This window comes from Charadrius vociferus, unplaced genomic scaffold (genome assembly GCF_000708025.1).
Source record: "Charadrius vociferus isolate BGI_N301 unplaced genomic scaffold, ASM70802v2 scaffold477, whole genome shotgun sequence".
NCBI lineage: Eukaryota > Metazoa > Chordata > Aves > Charadriiformes > Charadriidae > Charadrius > Charadrius vociferus.
The window spans coordinates 2,069,323-2,090,809 of record NW_009649449.1 but is presented as its reverse complement, the minus strand read 5'-3'; the positions used below and the strand labels follow the sequence as shown (position 1 = coordinate 2,090,809).

At 48.6% G+C, this 21,487-nt stretch overlaps 1 protein-coding gene across 1 annotated transcript in view; it reads right to left on the bottom strand.

The window, feature by feature from the left end:
* The window catches only part of SAMD11 (sterile alpha motif domain containing 11), a 122,926-nt gene that overhangs the window by 46,775 nt on the left and 54,664 nt on the right, over positions 1–21,487 (bottom strand). Inside the window, 1 exon segment of the mRNA XM_009889574.1 lies at positions 8,352–8,476. Within this exon segment, the coding sequence (XP_009887876.1) occupies positions 8,352–8,476 (125 nt within the window).

Sequence of the window (21,487 nt, the reverse complement as noted above, 5' to 3'; positions counted from 1 at the left end):
CGCCCCTTTATTGCAGCAGGACTCCTCCCTTCCTTCCACCAGAGTCCTAACGGAGCCGTGACCCACGGAGCACCCTGTCGATTGCTTGAGAGAAACACGGAGCAGAGCAGCAGCTCAACGCCTGCTACCTGGGCGTCTAACCGCAAGGCAAGCTCTCCAGAGTGGAGAGCTCGTGGCGGGACAGTGTTACCTCTGCTGTGCTTTGCAGGACTAAATCCACAGCATCCAAACCCGATGACACAGAGATACGCACATGCACTGGAGCGGGAACGGTGTCAAAACCCCGGATCTGAAATATCATCTTGACTTGCAGCAGGGTCAGGAGCCACCCAGTGCCTCCTGTCCCCACGCTTCCACCAGCAGCAAGCAGGAGTGGACAAGTCAGGTGCCACATTACAATCTGCACTGGATTTCTATATATAACATCAGCGAGATGTCACCGCACCAATGATTTGTTTTCAGCTCTTTACTAGCTGCCTGGGAGGCACCTGGGAAAGGAGGTGGAAGCAGGGGGCGGGGAAGAGGTTATTTTTGGAAGCAGGATAATCTTGCTCTTCCTAGAGCTGCAAGGAAACGGAGAAAGAGTCGGTGTTTATTTCCGTTTCAAAGCTGCAAGACATACTGGCCATGAGTTTGGTGGCTGATCCAACCGCCAGAGAGCGATGGACTCATCATCCTGACTATGGCCAGGCGGCCCTGTTCACACCAGGCACGGAGGAGGCCACGCTGCTTAAGCTGCCACGGAGAGCCCTGTCCAGCTGTGGCACTCCCCTCCTACGAGTGAGGGAGATACACCTTGAAACACATCACTGACCTTCCCAGAGGTGTTCGCGGAGCCATCTACGAGAACCCTCCTGCCAGGAGCAAGCTTCAAGTCCCTGCCAAGAGCAAGGTTTATTGAACTCTAAGAACAGGGCACTAAACTGCCTTGGCTCCTTCTCCTCCTGCAGTGACAAATCCAAGAATAAAACCTTAACGCTCACACAGCAAAATCCCCTGCGCTAACCTACGCTGCCAGTGCAGTTGCAGGGCACAGCAAAAAACCGCGTTTCCATGTCGGGCTTTCCCATTTTTCCTTCACCTCCCGAGACCTCCGTTTGTATTACAAAAGGACGTTGGTTACCTCCCACTCCCACAAGGCTTCAGAAGAAATAAAAATGGAACTGAAATAAAGCACAAAGAAAGGACAGTCCTCCAGATCCAAGCCAAGAGGACGAACGGCATTGACAGAGCCTAGACCCTCATGTTGCCTAGGTGAGCAACTGTCCTTCATGGTGAAACATGTAAACAAAGGTGGCTGGGCTTACAACTCCGAGATGCCCATTTGGTGATGATTTTCTGCTCAATTTAAGGCAGCAATTCAATAAAGGCTTCTGGTTTTTTGTTGTTGTTTGGGTTTGTTAAATGAAAACATGTCTGCATGTCGCTCATTATCACACGCTCAGAAAACAGCCATTCGCTGTGATTCTGTCTCTAACCATCAGCTGTAACATCCCTGATCCCAATTCTTTTTCACCCTCAGTGTTAACTCCTCCTTAGCAGATGAAAGCTGTGGGTGTCAGTACAAAGCCGAATGAAGTCACTGGGAAGCCCTCCACATCAGGCACACAGAGCTCAGGGACAGGCCCAAAGAAAGCGAGACAACCAGTTTCATCAGCTACAGATCCCTGCGCGCGAGCTACAAGCACTGCCTTCTCAATAAAAATTCCAAGACCAATTTTTAAATGTGAATCTGTTTACAGTTCACTCCTGAAATTTCTCCTTCTCCCTTGCTTAGTCAGAACATCAAGTGGAAAGATGAGACAGGAGAGTTAATACAGAAGAACAAATAACATCACGGAGGGGAAAGAGAGACCTCTCTTTCGGGATGTTTGAGACCTGTAGATGAACAGTGCTTTTCCAGGTCTCCAGTGGAGCAGGATTCCTGAAGTGGGACTCCTCAAGGGACCCAGATGTCACGTTCTCCGTACCACGTGGGATTTCCACAGGAATCCCTGCAGGTTAACATGCAACTACACTGGTCGCTGAGGTCACCGTTGCTCTGGGGCCAAGGCTCTCAGGGTTTGTCCTCTCCATCACACTGACCAACAACCCCTAGCTCTCTGGGAGCTCTGCACCGTTGGAAAGCTGGTGGCCTGCTGCTTCCCACAGCACAGCCAAAGCAGCCTCTAATCACTGGGGAAGGGGTCTTTAATCCACGTGCAGTCCCAAATATTCTATGCAGAACCACAGCAAACTGCTTGCTGTTCGGAGCGAGACCTGATATTCTGCCACGTCTCCATTAAGTGCCCTCTCTCAGACAATACTCAGACATCAAACCAACTCCCTCTAATCACGAGGGGCAGAAGGAAGAGAGGGAAGATCTACCCACCTTCCTCTAGCATCAGTGAGTCTGATCCCTCCACTTCTATCCATGCAAATAGTCCTACTGCAACTGGAAAGTCATGAAATCTGGCGCTGCAGAACGGAGGGTATTTGAGGAGAGAAAGAGGAGAAATTAACAGGATTTTTGCAGCAGAGGAATTACTTAGGGCTTTGGGACCAGGACTCTATTGCAAAATGCTTTTTTGGAATCCTAAAGCAGCGTGCCAAGCACACACACAAACACGGGGGAAGGCGCCGTACTTTCTCTATGAGCCGCGGAGCCCCGCAAGGTCTCCTCCGTCCTCCCCCACCCCACGCACGCCCTGGCAGACTGCATTAGCCAAACTGGATAGAGGGGATTGGACTTGTTTACAGACACACCGCTAGCTGCTTAAAGGGACTCTAAATCCGTGTTTGATGTGCAAACCGTCAGCTTTGCTACTGTGCCTTTGTCAAGCAGCCCTGGCTCTGCTCATCCTTGTGTGTGTCTCTCTCTCTCAATTAAGATTAAAAGCGCCTTGTGCCATCATCCGCTCTCAAGGTAAGCCCCTCTGTAGTGCCAGCGCTGTACCCTGTCTGCTGCCTCGCCTTTATCTGATCCATTTGGAAACGACTTTTATATTCTCATTAGGCTCATCGCCTGCCCTCCCCTCCCACATGCACGCTCCCCCTGAGGCAGCTGAGCACACTTGCTCTACCTTTGCAGATGTTGTTAAGCCTCTTACTAAATCTCACCAATGCAGGCTGCCGCTGTACGTTCCTAAGGAAGTACAGACCCCATTATACGTACTTTTCCTTTCTTCCTCCATTTGGTATATTATATCCCCATCGTGACTGCAATTTAATTAGCGCCAAGGAAAGCGTTCTCCAGCATTTTCCACTGCAGACCACCAGCAGCAGGGAAGGACGCCGCAGAAAAATGAAGTCCGCAGGGTCAAGAGAGGAGAGACCATTCGCACCTCGTAGGTAAACCGGCCTGGGAGCTCTGGGCATCACCAAAGTCTGTTTTTCCATGTAGGCTCTACATATGTTGCCCCAGCTGCAGTCCTGCAGACTGTCAGCACTTAGGTGAAGTAGCTCACGTCTCCTCTCTGCAAAGGGACTGTCTCTCTGCCCAGAAGCCAACCGTACCTCTCAGCAGCTGCATTAGCTAGCCCCAGGTTTAAATAAATAAATAATAATTAATTAATAAATAATAAATAAATAAAATTTTAAAACACTGCCCAGAGAAGTAGGAAGAGATTAAACCTAGAAGCTGGATATCAACCCAGTGTAGACATAACCTGCATTTCAGAAAGGAGCTGGATGTCATTTTCATCAGTGAAGAGCAACAGAGCTGGCAGAGGCGAGCGCCCTTCCTTTATACTACATTCTCTGGTCCTCCACAAGAATTTACTGTTTTTCAACCCGTATTGGAAAGAACACACACTTGCACACCTGAAATCTGCACAACTCTTTGGTCAACAGATATTTATCCAGGGACTATAGAAACCAGCGTGCTCTGTTTTTCAAGCACTAGCACCACCGCTCCCAGTCATGAACAGAGGCAGAGAAAGCAGAAGTGGCAGAAGTTTACTGTTCTTGAAAAGCCTGAGGACACAATCCTGTCAACAGTCAACCCAGATGAGAAGAAAGGAAGAATAGTAAGAGAGGGTGCGGATGCATAAAATCCTAAACCAGTGAGATGGATTTTCTCGGCCAGTTAAGAATTCAGAGTTACAAACAGGGCAGCTCTTCCCAAAACCCAGGAGCCCCTGGGCCCTAAGGAAATCCAAGTGCATCAGTGGTAATTGTAATAAATCTGTCGTGCAGAGCTGGCCCGACAGACGCAAGTTTGCTCCGTGATTAAGAGATCTCTGTAATACCTTAAGGTCCCCAGTGGGCCAGAGCAGTGAGAGACAGCTAACGTGCATCAAACACATAAGAATATCTCAATCATTACCACAGCTGACGGTGGCTCCGAAGCCAATCGATAGGGCAATTAGATTTTATCAGTACACGCCCCTCGGCCACCTACTTCTGCTGTCGCTGCAAAAGCCTCGGTTACCCCTGCCAGTTCCGGGTCTCCAGATGACTGAGAAGCCGTGGCTGGAGCAGATTTTTTTCTTTTTTGGAGATTTTTTTTCTGTTGGTATTCTTTATTTCCTTTAAAGGTCCGGTATCAGGGGACACTCCAAGCATGAGTTAAGCTGTCAGCTATTCTTATCTAGGCGTCTTGCTTCGGTACTCACACTAGCAGGGGGGAACACCACCCATCCCCGAATCTCCCGTACGCTGAATCTCTAGAAGTAGGCTATAATCCCCATCTATTCCATACTGTCACAGTGGAACAACAACATACAGGTCTGGCAGAGAAGTTAGGGAGGATAAGACAGCAAACTGAGCTCTGTTGTTCTGTCCTCATCTGCTTTATTTGGTTGACTCGCGCACCTCTACAACGTACCCGAAAACTGGTGGAAGGCATTATGCATCTTGCCCAATGCTTCTGATGAAACTTCACTTGGTGGCAACACAACTACCTCCCTTTCCTCTTTATCACTGTAGACTAGCAATAACAGTCTCTCCTTTTTTTATAAGTGTATTTTCAAAGTGCTGCAGCTCTCAGATTTGCTAGCCCAGATTTCTGCAGACACTGAACTTGCCAACACGCCACAATCGCTACACTGGTCTTAATCACACCTAAGCGAGGCAACAGATAGCATAGACATTTGTTTTTTGATGACTCCAGACTCTTCCTAGCTCTTTGTGCCTCACAAGGTCCAAAATACAGCAACTTCTTTCGTCCCAGCTATCCCAAGCCCTACGACTGCATCTCCTCTAGGCTTATTGTTCCAAGCGGCTAGCACCCACCACTCCGGGTTATTATACTCACCGAGGCGGGTTATTAAATCCTTTTCTAGCCAGGGCCAAACCCTATCCAAGTCTTTCAGGACCCAGTTATTTTCTGAGTCTTTCAACTTCTGCTGTCCCAAACTAAGCTCTTCAGTCTCTCTGTTCCCAAATATAACCATCACCACTGACAGCGACCTGTTTTCACTTAACAATTATCCATAAGCCTTCCAAGGATATTAATATCAGTGCTGGTCTTCCAACCAAAAGCCTTATATGTTCCAGCAACACATCAGTCTTTTCAGCTCCTTTTTACCTGAACATCAGCCCAGCTCTACTTTGAACCCCGACTCCAGTCTCACCTATCTCCCAGAACTTAGAAAAGCCCCAGAACAAACTATACACTGTTATTTTCCATTAGTTTCATCCCCTTTCTGCATTTCAAAGACCATTAAGGATCCAGTAATACTTCTAATTTTCCAGTCCACGCTGTTTGAAACTATAGCACTGCCTCTAACCCCGATTTAACTACAAATCAAGGAACTCCCTCACAGAATTAATCATAAACCAACCAACCCCGCCAACTTCAACCCTATTCTTAACCCCACGGGCCCTGCAATAAGCAAATTTCTTCCATTCGTGCTATCCCCGTTCTCAATCCTCTATTTAGCCTCAGCCATAGCCAAGAAGTCACATACACTTCTGAGTCCTGTTTTAGCAGTATGCACTCACCCCTCATCCTGCACACGTAGAATTTGCAGAGCAGCCTCCGCAGCATTCAGACGCTACTGGCCGGGACTGTATGCCTAACTTCAAACCATAAACCAGCAACAGAAAGCATTGGTAGCAGCAGATTCCAACATACTTTCAGAGCAACGTAGCTTATAGTCACGACTGATGCGGGAGTTTTTAAACACATCGGCATTAACATCATTTATTCAGCACTGTCCATCTCCAAATGCCTTTTTGAGGGCGAGATTCTCATAACCCAAATACACAGCATTGTTCTCAAAGGCATACAATGCAAACAGCAGACGACTGGGGGCACATTTCTTTATCCCTTATTGTTGTAACAGAGTGGTTTCAACAACAGCCAGCCTTTTAGACTAACCCAACACTAACTCTCTTCAAATGAACGCAGCAATTAGTTATACCATTCTCCCCTTCCACACCTGCCAGGAAAAACAAACAGAACCGAGACATAAACCCAATACTCAGCATCAGCCGCAAATCCCAGCACATTTGGTTTCTGTTCCCTTGACTTCCATGTCCGGGAGGTGGTGACATAGGTACCAGCTCAGCACATGCTCTCAAGTCAGAGCTGGCAGGTTCCGCATAGACTTTGGCAAATGAGCCTTCCCGTAATCAAACGGGCACGCAGAGGGAGCCGGCTCCAGACAGCGGGGAAAAATCAGAGTTAAATTGTCCCTGTGGAGATGTGATGACGCTCCCTCTCCCTTTAGACACCTAATCTCCCCACTATCCCTCCCACCTACTCTTTTGCTGGTCAACTCTTCTTAGAAACACCAAATCTATCACGTCCTGAAAAGCTCTGTCGCTTGTTGGCCTCTTGTATGAACGAGCCCTCTTCTTTTTCACTGCTCAGACTTTCGTTGAATTCAGAGCCAAGCCCTGCTGTCCTTACTGCTACAACATGCGCGCACTGCCTGCGTTTTATATTTCTTACTGTTTTTATGGTTAAGAAGCTAACCAGAGAACCTCAAACATAAATTCTAACAAATAAGAATGAGGACTTCTACATCTGATGTTTTCTACTGCTTAACACTGATGGGAATGAATAGTGCCCTCCGCATTTCTGGAATGCAAATCTCAAAGAATTTCAGCAACGGTGATCAAGCCCAGCAGTTTCTCTGTAAAGCAAACAATATTAAAAATAATTTTAACATACGGGGGCAACTGAGACATGTAGACTCAAGCAAGGTCATACAGAAAACCGAGTATCTCTGGTCAGTTTGGCTCTCAGAGCTGTGTGGCAAAAGGGGCTGTGGAGATTGGTTAACGAAGAGAATATGGAGATTCAGCTGTGAGAGCAAAGACTGGGACCTGCCCATAGCCGCTTTAGAGACAAATCCCCCAGTTCAGCACAACACATACGGGACTGAACACTTCACTGCAGAAGTAGTCACACTGGCACGAATTTCACTGCAGGCAGGAGGAACCTTTCTGGAAAGGAGTCAAGCCTCCTGCAAAAGGCGAACCGGGTACCTGCCACGTTACTCAATGTCCTCCAAAGACATTCCCAAAGTGTATTAAATGTGGCGTTCCCTTCAGATCCAGGGTGAAGTTACACGCTCGACAGAATGACTTACAAGAAAATATGAATAAAACCAAACACACAGATTTTCAGGAAAGGCCCACAGAAACACACACGGAGAGATTCAGTTCTGATTTGGAAGGAGAGGGATCACTCAATATAAAAACTACCACAACTCCCAGTTTTTCCTCAGCTTTTATTTATAACCAAAAGCAAACGGTAGATTCTGCAAACAAGCAGCAGATCTCTAGTTTATTAGCAGTGCCTCACTTGTTGACTGATGCGTATCTCCCACTGACACATCCTTGCCCACAGCTCCCTTGCTGACAGCCGGAGAGGCACAGTGCAGGAGCCAAGAGGAGCATTTCTGGTTCTACCATGATAAACTGAACCCAAAACTTCCCCAAAAAGCCAGGTAGCACTACAAACCCAACCAAACATGCTCATAAAGGAGTTGGCAGGCATAGAGACAGCACGGGGAACCTCTGATTAATGAAATTACAAATCAAACCATGCTCTCTGCAAGGCCTTTCTGCTTCACTTGACACTAGCCCTGGGGACATTTCACTTCTTTGCTGGCGCAAGCTCCTTTGCCAGTAGTTTAACACAGACCACTAGATTTGAGAATAACACAGGGCTGAGATCTCAAAAGGACTTTAACATCACCATGAAATCCTTTCCATGTTAATCTTCAGCCAGAATATTAAAAGCCTGCATATAGCTTACTCCGAGAATGGACACAAACAGCCACGGGGGGAAAAAAAAAAAAAAAAAAAAAAAACAACAAAAAACAGCTGCTGAAAAAATGAATAAATGAGGGAGTGAAAAAGAGAGAAGGGAAGTCAACAAACCCAAACCAGCAGGACCCACTCCAGCTGCTTACCTGCTGCTCCTAAGCCAACGTCGATGCTGTTTCTCTTGAATTCACAGCGGCTCTGGGTCTCTGGCATAACGAGCTGACGGCTCTGATGCAGGTTGGAGATGATAGTGGAAAGGTCGTTATCACGGCTGCAACAGAGCAGAAAAGCACCAAGTTAAGGAAATCCTATTTGCCACCACATAATTGATTTTTGTGTGTATGAGCGTATGTGTGCACGCACGCAAGATTCTTTTGTTTGCCCCTGACATAGCTGTATTTCAAGAAAGGTTCTCCCCCTCCTACCCATCAGGTTCCTAGGTAACCTCCTCTAGTTTTGGGGAGCGGAGACGAAGTGCAAAGCACTTCCCAAACAGCACTCTCATTTCCCATAAAGGGCTCTGCTGCTGCCAGAGCTCCTGATTTCAGTTGTGCCAGATATAACTTGCGTGGGCCAGAACTTACATCTCAGATGGAAAAACTGAAAGTGTAGGAATTGGCAGATCTATTCCAGAATTAATAGGAAACTTGAACTGAAATAACTGATAGTTTTCTATCAGTTGCCATCCTTCTCTTCTTAACAAAAATAAGTTTTTCCATTCCATCACTGTTGGAACGCAAGACTACTTTATTTACTTGAATAATAGTTGGGTTTTTTTAGGGAGAAACTCACCATGAACCCCGACATCAGCATTACTCCGAGCTGAGGGTCCAGATTTATTTACAAAACTAATTTTCAACCCTTCACTCTAACAGATTCTGAAACAATGCTCTCTTCCTTCTGGGACAAGAGAATGCTTTAGAGCAGTTCAGCATTATTTTGCCAGCTATCCTTGCATCAGATCGCTGCTAAGTAGGCTAGTTTAGTCTTTTTCTTATTTTTTTTTCCCCGTTCTATGGAGAGGGAGAACACAAACGCAAAAAGACATTCACTGTAGCAGATACTGCAGTTCAGATGGCAAATGCTTTTGCTTACAAACCGCTATCCACTTGCAAAATATTTCTGAATAAGTGATACACAAACACTGAAGAGGAAGAACAAGCTAAAACGTATCCATGATACTAAATGGAAATGCTGGAATGTCTCCCTTTTGTTTGTTTGCAGTATATGTTAAATCACCCATCCTTCTAGCACAAGGTGCTTGCCCCAAGCTAAACACGGCTATTTTTCTTCCTCTCCTCTTTCTAAATGGAAGATGACAGCCAGAAGAATCAGAGACACTTACAAAAAATTATACATATTAGAAATACTGCCCTCCCTCCCACATCCACAGCTCCCTCCCAACCTCTACTCACACGGCAAGTGCACCCGCTCTGTGCTGCTGTGACACACAGCACATGACCACCAACTCACTGGTACAGAGGAGTGTCCTCACCTGGGACCAGCAGGACAACACGGAGGGTGCATTATCTGCAGAATTACCTAGCAATGATCTTCCTTTAAATATCCCCCCTCTTATCCCCCCCTCACCTCCTCCCCACCTGCTGTACCCCCACCTCCAGGCTATCGGCACTGGCGAGAGGAGCGGATCTGCTCAACTGCTCCCGGGCGCCCATCCCTAGTGCAGAAGCAGGGGCTAATCTGTCGTCTAGCTCTCTGCTAATCAGATAAGTTTATGACAGAAAGTCTTTAGACAGAGGTACTTTCAGCGGGCGTCTGGCTCCAGATTTTCACAAGATGTAGCAGACAAAAACAGACTCTCATTTCAGCAGCCGCTGTCATGTTCCCTGCTGCTCCCCCCGCGCGCTGCCCCCACCCCCGGTCTCAGCAACGAGATAGGACGCGCGGATCCCAAAGCCTTTGAGCACCCGTTGCATCTTCCTCCGCTAAACCAGTTCAGATTCCTCCTTATGCAAGCAGAAGGCTAATTACTTAAGCAAGCCCACAGGTGAGTGGGAAGCCCATTTCTCCTGTGCCAAGCAGTTTTGGGTCTTATCCTCTTTTAGCTGCCACTTTTAAGATGCATTATGCAAATATTTTGGTGTCTTAAGTCATTTATGGGATTAATGTGAAGTGATTATCAGTTCTTTTTAATCATGCCAATCAATAACTGGATGTCAGGGACAGAGGACAAATGCAGATAAACGCTGCCATCAGCACAATGCTCAGGAAAGGGCGGAGGAGATGAGCCAGAAGTGCAGAGGGAGAAAGGCTGGGAGTAGGAAGAGAAAAATGGGATAATTACATCTTTGCGTTTGCAGAGTGTCTTGCATCCCAATTGAGCCCAAAGCACCTCTAATATGTAAACACGGTAAGAGAGCTGCGAGAAGGAATTGTTTTATCTACCACTTAAACGCAACTACCTCTCTTTCTGGAAAAGAGCACAGCAACGCCTTAACATGACTTGATTCTCCGAAACGCAAAGAGTACAGAACACTGTTATCTCCACTGTAAACTAAAACCAGGAGATCTACATGGAAAGAAACATTACCACAGCAGAAATTACATTTTTCTTCCCCCACAACCTTAGGTTTTTAGGAGATTTCGCATGGCCTTAAAATTAAAATCATCATGGTATGAGAAGGTGCGTTGGCAAGCCGTAACTCCACACACGAGCAGGCACCACAGCGCTGATCGGTACGCTCTACGGGCTTTGAGTTCAACTCACTCTACCCACACAATTAGGCAGGATCCCAGGAAAACATGACTTTGCTGGAATACCTTTGCAGAAGGCAAAGCGAACACCAAGGTGACATTGAAGGGAAAGGCAAGCAAGACCGGAGAGAAGGCAAACAGGCTCAGACAGCTTTTAACACATCAGACCGTCCCCAGGAGTTGTCCCTTTTGCCTTAGCGCACAGGAGGTTTGGAGCAGAGACTGCCTTTTTGTGCTGGGCTTGTTCCACGCCTGGCGCAACGGGAGGCAGCTCACTGCTGGGGCTCGGTATTAGCGTGAGAGAAGAGAGTGAATGGTAACCAGAGCTTCTTATCAAAAACTGAGATACCTTTCTGCATAGGTGAAGACTTCAAGTGGTTTTGGTTTTTTTTCGATACTGTAGGCCAAGCTGGTCCCAGCAAATACAGTTTCACAGGGCGGCAGTCAGCCTCCAGCGATCGTGTGGACTCTCTAATAAGGGACATATTTGTGTGAGGCTCTGCTTAGACCACAGAGGACTTTCTACCACTGTGTTGGATCAACAGGATGAAACACCAGCTTTGGTTCTGCAAGCTGACACCTCTGCTACCTCCGCCTCAACCGTGACTGCATGAGATAGTAGTGAACAAACACCATTTTTACAAGAGACCCTCCTGAACCTCCACAGAGCAAAGTCCAACTAACCGCTTTCATCCCAATGCCATTTAATAACACTAGTGAAAGTTTAACTTTTGAGTCTCAGTTCTTCGGGTACTCCATCAGGTACTCGATGCTTTAGCCAGGAAGAAGGGCTCTGCCCAGCTAACGGCAGTTTTCAGGAATTACCCTTCTTCTCCACACTCGCTACCTTGGACTGCAGCACTGCAACTGCCCTCCCAACCCTGACATCCCGTTGTCCGCGGCCGGGTGGCCCCGGCAGGGTGGCGAAAGACACAGCAGTACCACAGGCGTTGGGAGACCTGCTTGGTCTGTATACAAAAAGTTGCAAAACATGAGTTGTAACTCCAGCCTGGCCGAACTCCTTCACAACCAAGTCCTGCCCGGGCCCTGCCCTTACCCCCGGCCCCGAGGGGAACACCTCAGCCAAATCACAATCACTGACACCAGCCCTCATCACATCCACCTCAGCCCTGCCCGTCCACTTGCCATAAAACTCCTGGAGTCATAGAATTGTTTTGGTTGGAAGAGACCTTTAAGATCAAGTCCAACCGTTAACCTCACACCTCCAAGTTACCCCTAAACCACATCCCTCAGCACCACATCTACACATCTTTTAAACACCTCCGGGGATGGTGACTCAACCCCCTCCCTGGGCAGCCCGTTCCAGTGCTTGACAACCCTTTCAGTGAATAAATTTTTCCTAATATCCAATCTAAACCTCTTCTGGCGCAACTTGAGGCCGTTTCCTCTTGTCCTATCGCTCGCTACTTGGGAGAACAGACCGACCCCCACCTCTCTACAAACAGCCTAGCACATCTCTCCACAAAGAAGAGCTACCTGATAAAATCCCACCCGCTCCGGTTGACCCTCCTGGCAGGACGGCTGGTAGCCCGGCTCCCGGTGCACAGAGCTGAGCAGTGCAAAGCGCGACCTGAACAAGTGGCACAGCACAGAAAGGAGACCCTCTCCCTCAGCCCAGCTTAAAGGGCATTCTCGGTGCCTTCAACTCGTTCGCAACACAGGACAGTGTTTTCAAAAGTTAGCAAGTCTCTTGGGGAAAAGGCTATTTGTTCCTCTGGGGTTACGCACCCCTAACACAGTAACCCTGACACATGCAGAACAGGCAACAAATTCACGGGCTGAGGGCTCCGGCAGGCAGAGCCCATGCAGGATTAAAGATCCTTCCTTCGGAGGGAGTACAACTGGCAAAAGAATAACCTCAGGACATCAGGTCGAGATGGGGAACACATGTTTTGGGCACACCAACATACATGTAGTAATGCCTAAAACTTGACTGCTTGGTCTGCGACTAATGCAACTGGTCCCTTCTTAGGCACACGAGGAGGGAAACTGAAGCGGGTGCGAGAGCATCGCCTCTGAAGCCCTCACCAGCAAGAGCACAACTCTTGCATGACCTCAGCGGGAAGGAACCCGCATTAAGGGGATTGGGGAGGGCTGGTCCCTCCCGCGTAGAGGATTCCCCCATCTGTGTGCTGAAGCCAATAATTCCTCCCAGGTGCTCACTTGCAGCCCCAGCAGGGCAGAGGCACACTCTGCTTTTCCTTTGTCTCGTCTCTGAGCCGCTGCTGGGTGCCTGTTAATGCAGGCACCCCCCAAACATGCACTGACACATGCACACACAATCAGATTAAAGGTCTGATCCCTTCCAGTAGCATAATATTATATTTTAAAAACCGGATTAGAGAAGGGGACTTGAGCAAGATACAGATCTCCTGAAAGGTCAAGGAGGAGACAAATAGCCTTCTGTAGGGCTGCGGGTTGCCACGGCAACATTCAGTTTGCATGGGGTTTGGTAATTAATGGTTTGGGGACCCGCAAGTACTACAGGTATGTTTCCAAGCAGCAGGGGAACATGTTCTGAGGCGTGACTGTCTGGGCACTTCCATCTCAGAGCAGCAAGTTTCATTCCTGCAGTAAAATGAAGGGTAGAAAACTGAGTCCTTACTGGCCGGGATTGCAGAGGGCACGTGGCTGGTTGGCCACATCCAGATTTGCTTTCCAACTGGGAAGTGACCCAGTGTTACTGACAGTCCCCTAAGACCTTTCTTCTGATATCTGACTCAGGACGATTGAAGCTCTGATCACAAGACACGTTTTTCAGGTATTTCTGCTATTTTGGTGGGCAAAGTTCTACAGAAGAACTTGCAGCACTACAAGATTTTTGAGTCTGAACTTCAAATCCAATACACTTAACCTCAAACCAGAATGCTAAATTTGCCCTGTCCTATATCTGAGCAGTGAATCTAAACACGCCTGGTAAAGATAAACTCATGTTGTTCCTTTCAGTTACAGCTGATGTGCTGTTGCTCACTCTCTATTTGAATCCATCATCCTGCTTCTGTAACATCCTACTTAGCAGCTGTGTAGAGGAATAAAACGTTAAAAAGAGATGAGGATCTCGTGTGGCAAAAGAGGTGTGTGATGACCACTGATAAAGGAGTGAGAGATCCCATCTTCACAAAGATGTCCCTCCGACTAAGAAACAAGGGAAAGGCAGCAGCTGCCTAACAGCCCTGTAGACTTCCCTCAAGGCCAACTCTGTCGCTTCAAGTACTGCTGCGAGCAGCACAGACCCTAGAACGAACCCGGCCTCAGAAGGAAGACACTTCAACAAGGAGTAAAGCTGGCAGTAGTGATGTGCAAGTGCTTCTTTATTACTGTGCTCCACGTAGCATCAAAGACGTAACCATCCCACCAAACACGCCATAGATGTAGCCTGCTTTTGCCTTGCCCGTTTATCCACTGAGAAGAACGTCCTCGGCTTTTGCAAGCTGCTTTCCATCCAACAGCATTCCCATTCTGCCACTAGGCTCTGTCTCGCTGCCAAAAGCAACAGTCGGAGAAGCGGCTGGATATTATTATGGCTTGGGCAATTTTCATATCCTAATGAAGAGAGGGCACAGGAGCAACAGACCCATTTACCAGGAACGCAGGAAAGCTGTGATAAGGGTTTTGCCTAAGCCACAGGCAACTGAGCAGCTCACCAGCGCACCACAACTCAGGCCACGCGCGCTGCAAGCAGCAACCACAAAGCTTTAAAGGGCCAAGTCCAACTGCCTGGATGTAGTATGAAATGAAAGCTGCTCTCTAACAAAATGGCCACCTGACCTTGGAGAGCACCTCTGAAAACACTGTACACTTGACCTGTGACACTGGCAACAAAAGAAGACTGCGGGGGGCACAGCACAGGAGGGATATGATGCTGCCGGTTCCATGCTAGGTCTGGGAAACAACAACAAACAAAAAAAAGTCTTCCTCATCCTAAACCCTCACACCCAAACCCAATGAGCACTGGCGCAGGACTCTGGGAGTATAGTCAGGACAACCTAGATGACTGTGGAGCTCAGATACAGATCAGAGCCGACAGTCTAAAATTCCCTGTCACATCCCAACGCTCTGATATAAGGAGCCCATTCTGCAAAGCGGCAATGAGACGCACTAATAACTAACGGCTGCAAAAATTACCACTGGAAGGACAAAAAACATTGCTAATGTTCTCTACAAATGCTTTGATTGCTTCACTGTCTATGTTTAATGGAACTAACTGGTCCTCTGTCTCCCCCAAAGCTGGTTGTTCTGATGAGACTTTCTGTAATGGCAATATAATGGTCCACCAGTGGTCATCCGATAGCCGCACTGCCTACGGGAAACGGCACTCAAGGGGAGGGACTGCCACATCACCAACTGGCAGAAACGTCACCCAGACAGAAGGTGTCTGTTTGGGACAAGATGCCACAGTAATCCGTTGACTCATCTGTGGAGTCTGCAGAGAAGCACCTGCAGGTCAACAGCGAAACCAGCAGTACTATCACGTCTGGCACACGTTGCATGAGCAACGTCATCTAGTCTAGCTAATGGGCCACAACCTGTGCTCAAGGAAGGAGAAGTCTGTGATAGGGACTGCCACTGAGCTGTCAGATTGGCTACGTGTGGCCGTCCCTTGGGACATATAAATGAATTAGGAGCAAGCCCTTTCAGGGAGGCTGTGGCAACCAGACATGCAGCAATCCTGCGTGACTGACTTCTGGGAACAATCATCTTTTTTTGAGCAACATCTGCACCATAAGCCTCCGACTGGCAGTGTGCGAAGCCAGCAGTTATTGCTCCAAGACCCATTCCGGTCCCGTCTTGTCCCCTGGTCCTCACACTGACCAGCGTATGGACCCTCATTCCAGACACCTCTCCTCAATCTCAAATGGCCCCAGCAAACTCGTCCCTTACATCTGCTGACAGCCATCCTCCCAGTCCGGCTCTGGAGCCAGCCCTGCCGGCACACTCAGCGCGCAGTGACTTACAGAGGGGACGAGACAATTGGGGCAGACACCTCGGTCTCTCGGCCCCTCGAGGTGCCGACAAACGCCTGTAGGGCACCGGAGTGGAGACAAACCACCCTTGAGGTCCTCAGGAGGTGGCAGCTTCCAGTGATCGTTAACCCAAGGCGGATTCAGACTGGGAGCGATGCCTTTTAAATGTGTTTCATTTATAGACATTAGCAGCAACTGCATCTTTAACAAGGAGAAGGATGAGGAGACTAATGGATGGAGACAATTAACCAAAATATAAATCAGTGTCAGAGCCTCTGCATCTAGCAGAGGCAGCCAGGCGCCCGCAGGGTCTGGTGATTCTCGCAACACGCTGCTCGGAGTGACTGCAAAGAGCGATTGCACGGGAGGGAAGGAGGGGAGGGAGAGTGGAAGGAGAAAATTTGGTCAAAACTTACATAATTTTCAATAATGGCTGCTTCCCTGCGTGCTGCAGCCCTCTCCACAATCAAGAGGCAATAGCAACAGTAACCTCACCACAAATGCCGTGCCCCGTCCTCCCGACGGGGTGAGCCAGAATGAGCCCTGCGTGTGCCTTAGAGACTGCCCATCCTGCGGGCAGACGGGGTTTGCTCTGCCCACGCTCCGAGCTGCAAGATCACACACAGTAACCTTTCGGTGCTTGATATCAGGCATACAAAAAGTGCAGGTCACTCCGCAGAAGAGGTATTGCACCTGCAGTGCAGCACCACTCAGCAGTGCCCAAAAAAGGCTGCTCCCGTGGTTAGGATATTTAGCGCAAGTTTGGAAAGCAAGCTGTCATTTTTCTGCTCCAATTTCCTGCCCAGACTTTGCTGGCACGTCAGCTGTCCTCTTTGGGCTGCTGTTCTCCATCCACATGGGGATGCACAGGGTGAGCGGGAGGCACTGGGCACCAAGAGGCAACCTGGTGCTTCAGCAATGGGAGTTGCGGGTGTATCCGAGATAAAAAAAGAAGGAGCGATATTCCCAGAAGACACAAAATTGCACAGATCCAGAAACTGCAAGACAGTTAGCTGAGGAAGTGGTGAATGAATCTAGCGCCGGAGCAGATGGGGTAAGTCTTTTCCTAATACTTAACCAAATCAAAGGGAAACTTAAAATCCAGTCAAAAATGTATGACTGGCTTTGAAGGGATGCAAAGTAGGAGATCGATGCCATGTTTGGAAGAGAAGAGAGACTCAGAGAAGTAGCATGTGAGGGAATAAAACTGAAAAATATTTCTTTTTAAATATGTTTCACTGGCTCTCCAGCCCCTTAACGATCACACAGTAAGCGCAGGGATTATATTAAATTTTACTGATCGATACAGTTGCCATAAAACTGTCCCGACTCTCTGCCCCTCCCTACAATAAAGAAAAAAAAAAATCCAATATGCAAAGGGAGGAATGCCAGGGCTTGCAGGGGAAAAGACGCGAGGACGTTGATTAAACCAGGGAGAGCGGAGATCAGCGCAGTGCCGACGCGTCCTCCGCACAAACCACACGCGTCACTCTGAGGAACACACTCGGGGTTTCTTTTTCCTCCTCATGCTCAGCCTGACCGGACGCAAGTCCGGTTCGAAAGTAGATTTCAATGGTACCCCCGGCTCAGGTGACAGATTCACAGACTGTGTTTACTCTGCCGTCACTCCCTCGTACACACCAAACACGTCCCCTGCCCGGCCGGCTCGATACGCCAGGAATGGCAGAGTTTGCAGCTCCAAGGAGATGACAATATTGCCAGAACCTGCAGAAACACAAGCGATTTTTTTTTCTTCTCTGTCGACCTCCTCTCCATCTCCCCAAAAAAGAGAAGTTTCTGGTGTAAGGAAGAGACCGGTGTCACCGCCAGTCTGTTGTCAGAGTCATTTAGCAACGAGCAGCCAGTGTGAGCGTGTCGCTCAGGGCTACCCAAACTGGAGCGTACGCCCAGGGACAGGACAAGCATGTAAATCAGTCAGTGACTGTGTGAAGGGAATAATGAGCTTTTTATGGAAGCCATTAAAAGGAAAACCCAGATTGGTCTATAAATACTGTTGCATCATTATAGCTCTGAGAAACAACCTTATGTAACAGCACAACTATGTAATGTCAGGACTGGTGTAAAACAACCCCTCAAAGGCTCTCCTATTTTTTAGTTAGCATTTTTTTAACCCTAAAACAAAACTAATAACCAATTTCCAAAGAAAACATAGGCACTCCAGCCCAGCCTTTGAAGAAAATCCACCTTCTGTCTCCCCACGGTGCACAGGCAAATCTGGGGCTCGTTAAAAGGACCCACAAAGGCAGACGTGACCTGGGGACCACTGGCCATTGCGCTGCCGCAAGAGAAATAGCTGACGGCGGCTCCCACGTGAAATGCCACCAATATCACTCCTTTTCCCCTCACCTACAATGTCCAGCCTCTGCGGGCCATTTAATCACAGATCCATTGATTTTAAGCCCCAGAAGGGACCGTTATATCTACCTCGTCTGACCTCCTGCACAGAACCTGTCAGAAAATCACCCTGTCGTACTCCCAGTTAATAGTGGCAGCTCAGAGTGGAAAAAAAAGTGTGACCTGTGTCTCTGCCCACAAGGGAGCAAATAGAGACCCCCCATCTCAGAACCCCAACCACACTGAATCGAGTGCCCTGGGAGCAAAATAATCTGTTTATTCCCAAGAGCTGATGAATTCTCTCTCAGCTTCTTCCTTACTCGTACGTAAACCTTCCGACCCAGGCGAAAAAAAAAGCACATTTCACAAGATGACTGCTCTGACTCCCTGCCACACACGCAGCACCAAATCAGTGCAGGATTACCCAACTTCCAGTCCAGCAGAGCTGAGAGTCATCTTGGGATAAGACATTCTGCAAAATAACTTTCTCCTCAGCATCTCTTGCTTTGGCCTGGCACGGCCTTTGAGCGCCAGAGGTCCTTGAGCAGACAGGCAAGGTCACCGTCTCCGACACTCCCAGGCAGTAAAACTGGGGTCACTGAGTCAGCAGAAACGGAGAAGGGATGGGGATCAGGGAAAGCTGGCAGCTCAGACCGATCAAGGGCTCTTCCCCCTCCTCCCTCGCTCCCGCTTATCACCTTGCACACAGCTCAAACCATCCAGCAGCATCTCCCTAATCGCACAGCCAATACCTCTCCTCTCGGGTCGACGGTGGACAGAACAGCCAGAGCAGGATAAGACCTAAAGCTGGGCACAGGAGGATTTGGGTCAAGGATTTGAAGGCTCTGATCAGGTGACTACTAAAGAAGTGGATGGGGCCGGGGGGTGCAAGGGGGAGCAGCAGAGTTTGTTGCACTGTTAAACAATAGGCAGCGTGACCCGCTGACAGGCTGTGTCACTTTTCCATCAGAGGTAGGCAGATAAGCCCCAGGCAAAGAAGCTGGGTGCAAGCGAGCATGTGTATGTGCAGCTCTGAGGAGCAGAGGGGCTGCCACCCTCCTCCAGCCCTCTCTGTGCCTCTCCCCGTCCCGCTTCTCTTGCTCCAGGACCTCTCTGGCATAAGCTGGGCAGCCTCAGCCCCTCTGATGTGCCATGTGGCAAGCTACCTTGAGATGCGCCTTCTGGCTCCCTCTCCTTAAGGACCCAGTTCATCTCTAACTTCTCTATTTGCCGCAAAAACCGAGACCCAGCATCTACCTGCCGACTGACACTTGTAGCCAGCACTTTTACATGCTGAACCAAGTGCAAACCGGCTCCGTTATTCAGGAATCCGGCTTGGGGCCTGATGAAGCTAACGGAAAGGTTCCCACCTACCTCCAGTGCCACAGGGGTAAGCTGTACCCCATGCGAATTCTGCACTCTAGACACAAGTACGGTTTCCGGCAGGCAAAGCTCAGGGCACAGCTGCCTCTCATTCCCTGGTGATGTTTTTATCGCTCAGTCTTTTGGTTGCCTTTTAAAACTTCATCATTGATAAAAAAACCTCTCAGTCACTCTCTGTCCTTCTTAGACATCAGTCTTGATAGACCTTGACAACAGCTTACCAGCACCCCACTTCTGCCTCTCCGTATCTCCACCTTCTGATGAGATGTCACCCATCAGACACAGGCAAAAAGGGAAGGAAAAGGGAAAGGCGAGGGAAGGGAAAAGAGCAAAGAGGGAGAGAGAAACAAGTTTTACCGACCAGAAGGAGCTGAGAGGCCTGAAAATCCAACCCCAACCATGGGCAATACAGCCCTAATTCTCCCTGCAGCGTTATCTTGGGGAAAAAAAAAAAGATCATTCTACAACACCCCAAGCAAAATGCTCAGGAAATTTCATTAACGTTCCTGGCAGTTCATAAAAATGATCAGTAGAGCTGGCAATTCCAAAATCAGGTGGAATTAAGTCTAGAGATGTTTTTATTGTAATCCTGCTTTGTCATTCGGCTCTCTGCAAGCCCATAAATAAAAATAAGATGGAACTACACCACATTGATGCTGGACTACAGACGGGGGAGAGATAAAGCACTGAAATGAAGTGCAAACCCAGTCTTTCATTACTGCCACCTTAATCTGATAGTCAGTTTTGACATATGCCCATCCGCTAAGGTGCCACAAAAGCATTCGGCAAGGGGGATGCCCACGCTGGACATTTCAGCCTCGGATTTCCCCTCCCATCTGCAGTAATGCAGATAGGTTTTCAAACTCAGAAGCCCTACCAGAGAGGCCTAATGCATCTGGAATCCCACATTTCCACCACAGTTGTAATCTTGAAGCCAAAAAGTTTACTGTGCAGCAGGATGAAGGAGCATGGTGACTTCTGAGAAAAGGAGGGCACAAAGCATCAGAAATAATGACAGCCCGAATCTACACAAGGCAGGGAAAACCTTAAAGACAGTCAGTCACTTTACTTACTCCTCCATGACCAGCGGGACACAGTGGCCCTCCAGATGAGACACCTCACCCAGACTTGTAGGAAGTGAGGGCTTACAAAAGCATGGTGTAAGCACTGTGCCAGAGGCGAGGTGCAGCTCCTGGGAAGCACCATCCCCGGATCACGCTTGCACTGCTTTTCACAGCAATCTCCTGCTCTTTGTGGCAGCCTTACCGCCCCCCCTTACCCCCCTCTCTGAGGCAGGAAGCCTGAAGGTCTTGTGCTATTTTCCTCTCGTAGGGACACGGAACCCAGTACCCCAAGCTGGCAAGAAGCCTGAAGGTCAGTTACAGACTCTTCTCTCCTGCTTGCCATTTTTTCTTGGCGCAAATGTACATCCAAGTACACACATGACTAGTCCCTTGAAAACATCTTTGGCTTCTACCTTCTACACACACACTCGTCGGGCAGCAACCCAACACAAATTCACCAGAGTTCAGAAGGATTTTCCATAATGGTCCATCTTCATCGGCTCGTCTGCCACAACCAGTACAAACGTCTGTACATTTTTCCTCTGAACATCCATCAAGCCCCTACTATCGATCACCACTTCCCTCCCCGAGCACAGGCTACAGCTCACCTTGGCCACTAACAGAAAAAGTTTCACTATGAGAATAACGAGGGCAACCATGGCAAGCAGAACTGCAGTGGCAGGGTGGGGTGTCACATACTTGTGCACCCCCTTATTGTGAGTCAAGTGCATTTCATGAACACCTAAAACCGTCTCCATTCCACTCTTCCCCTGCCTCCTC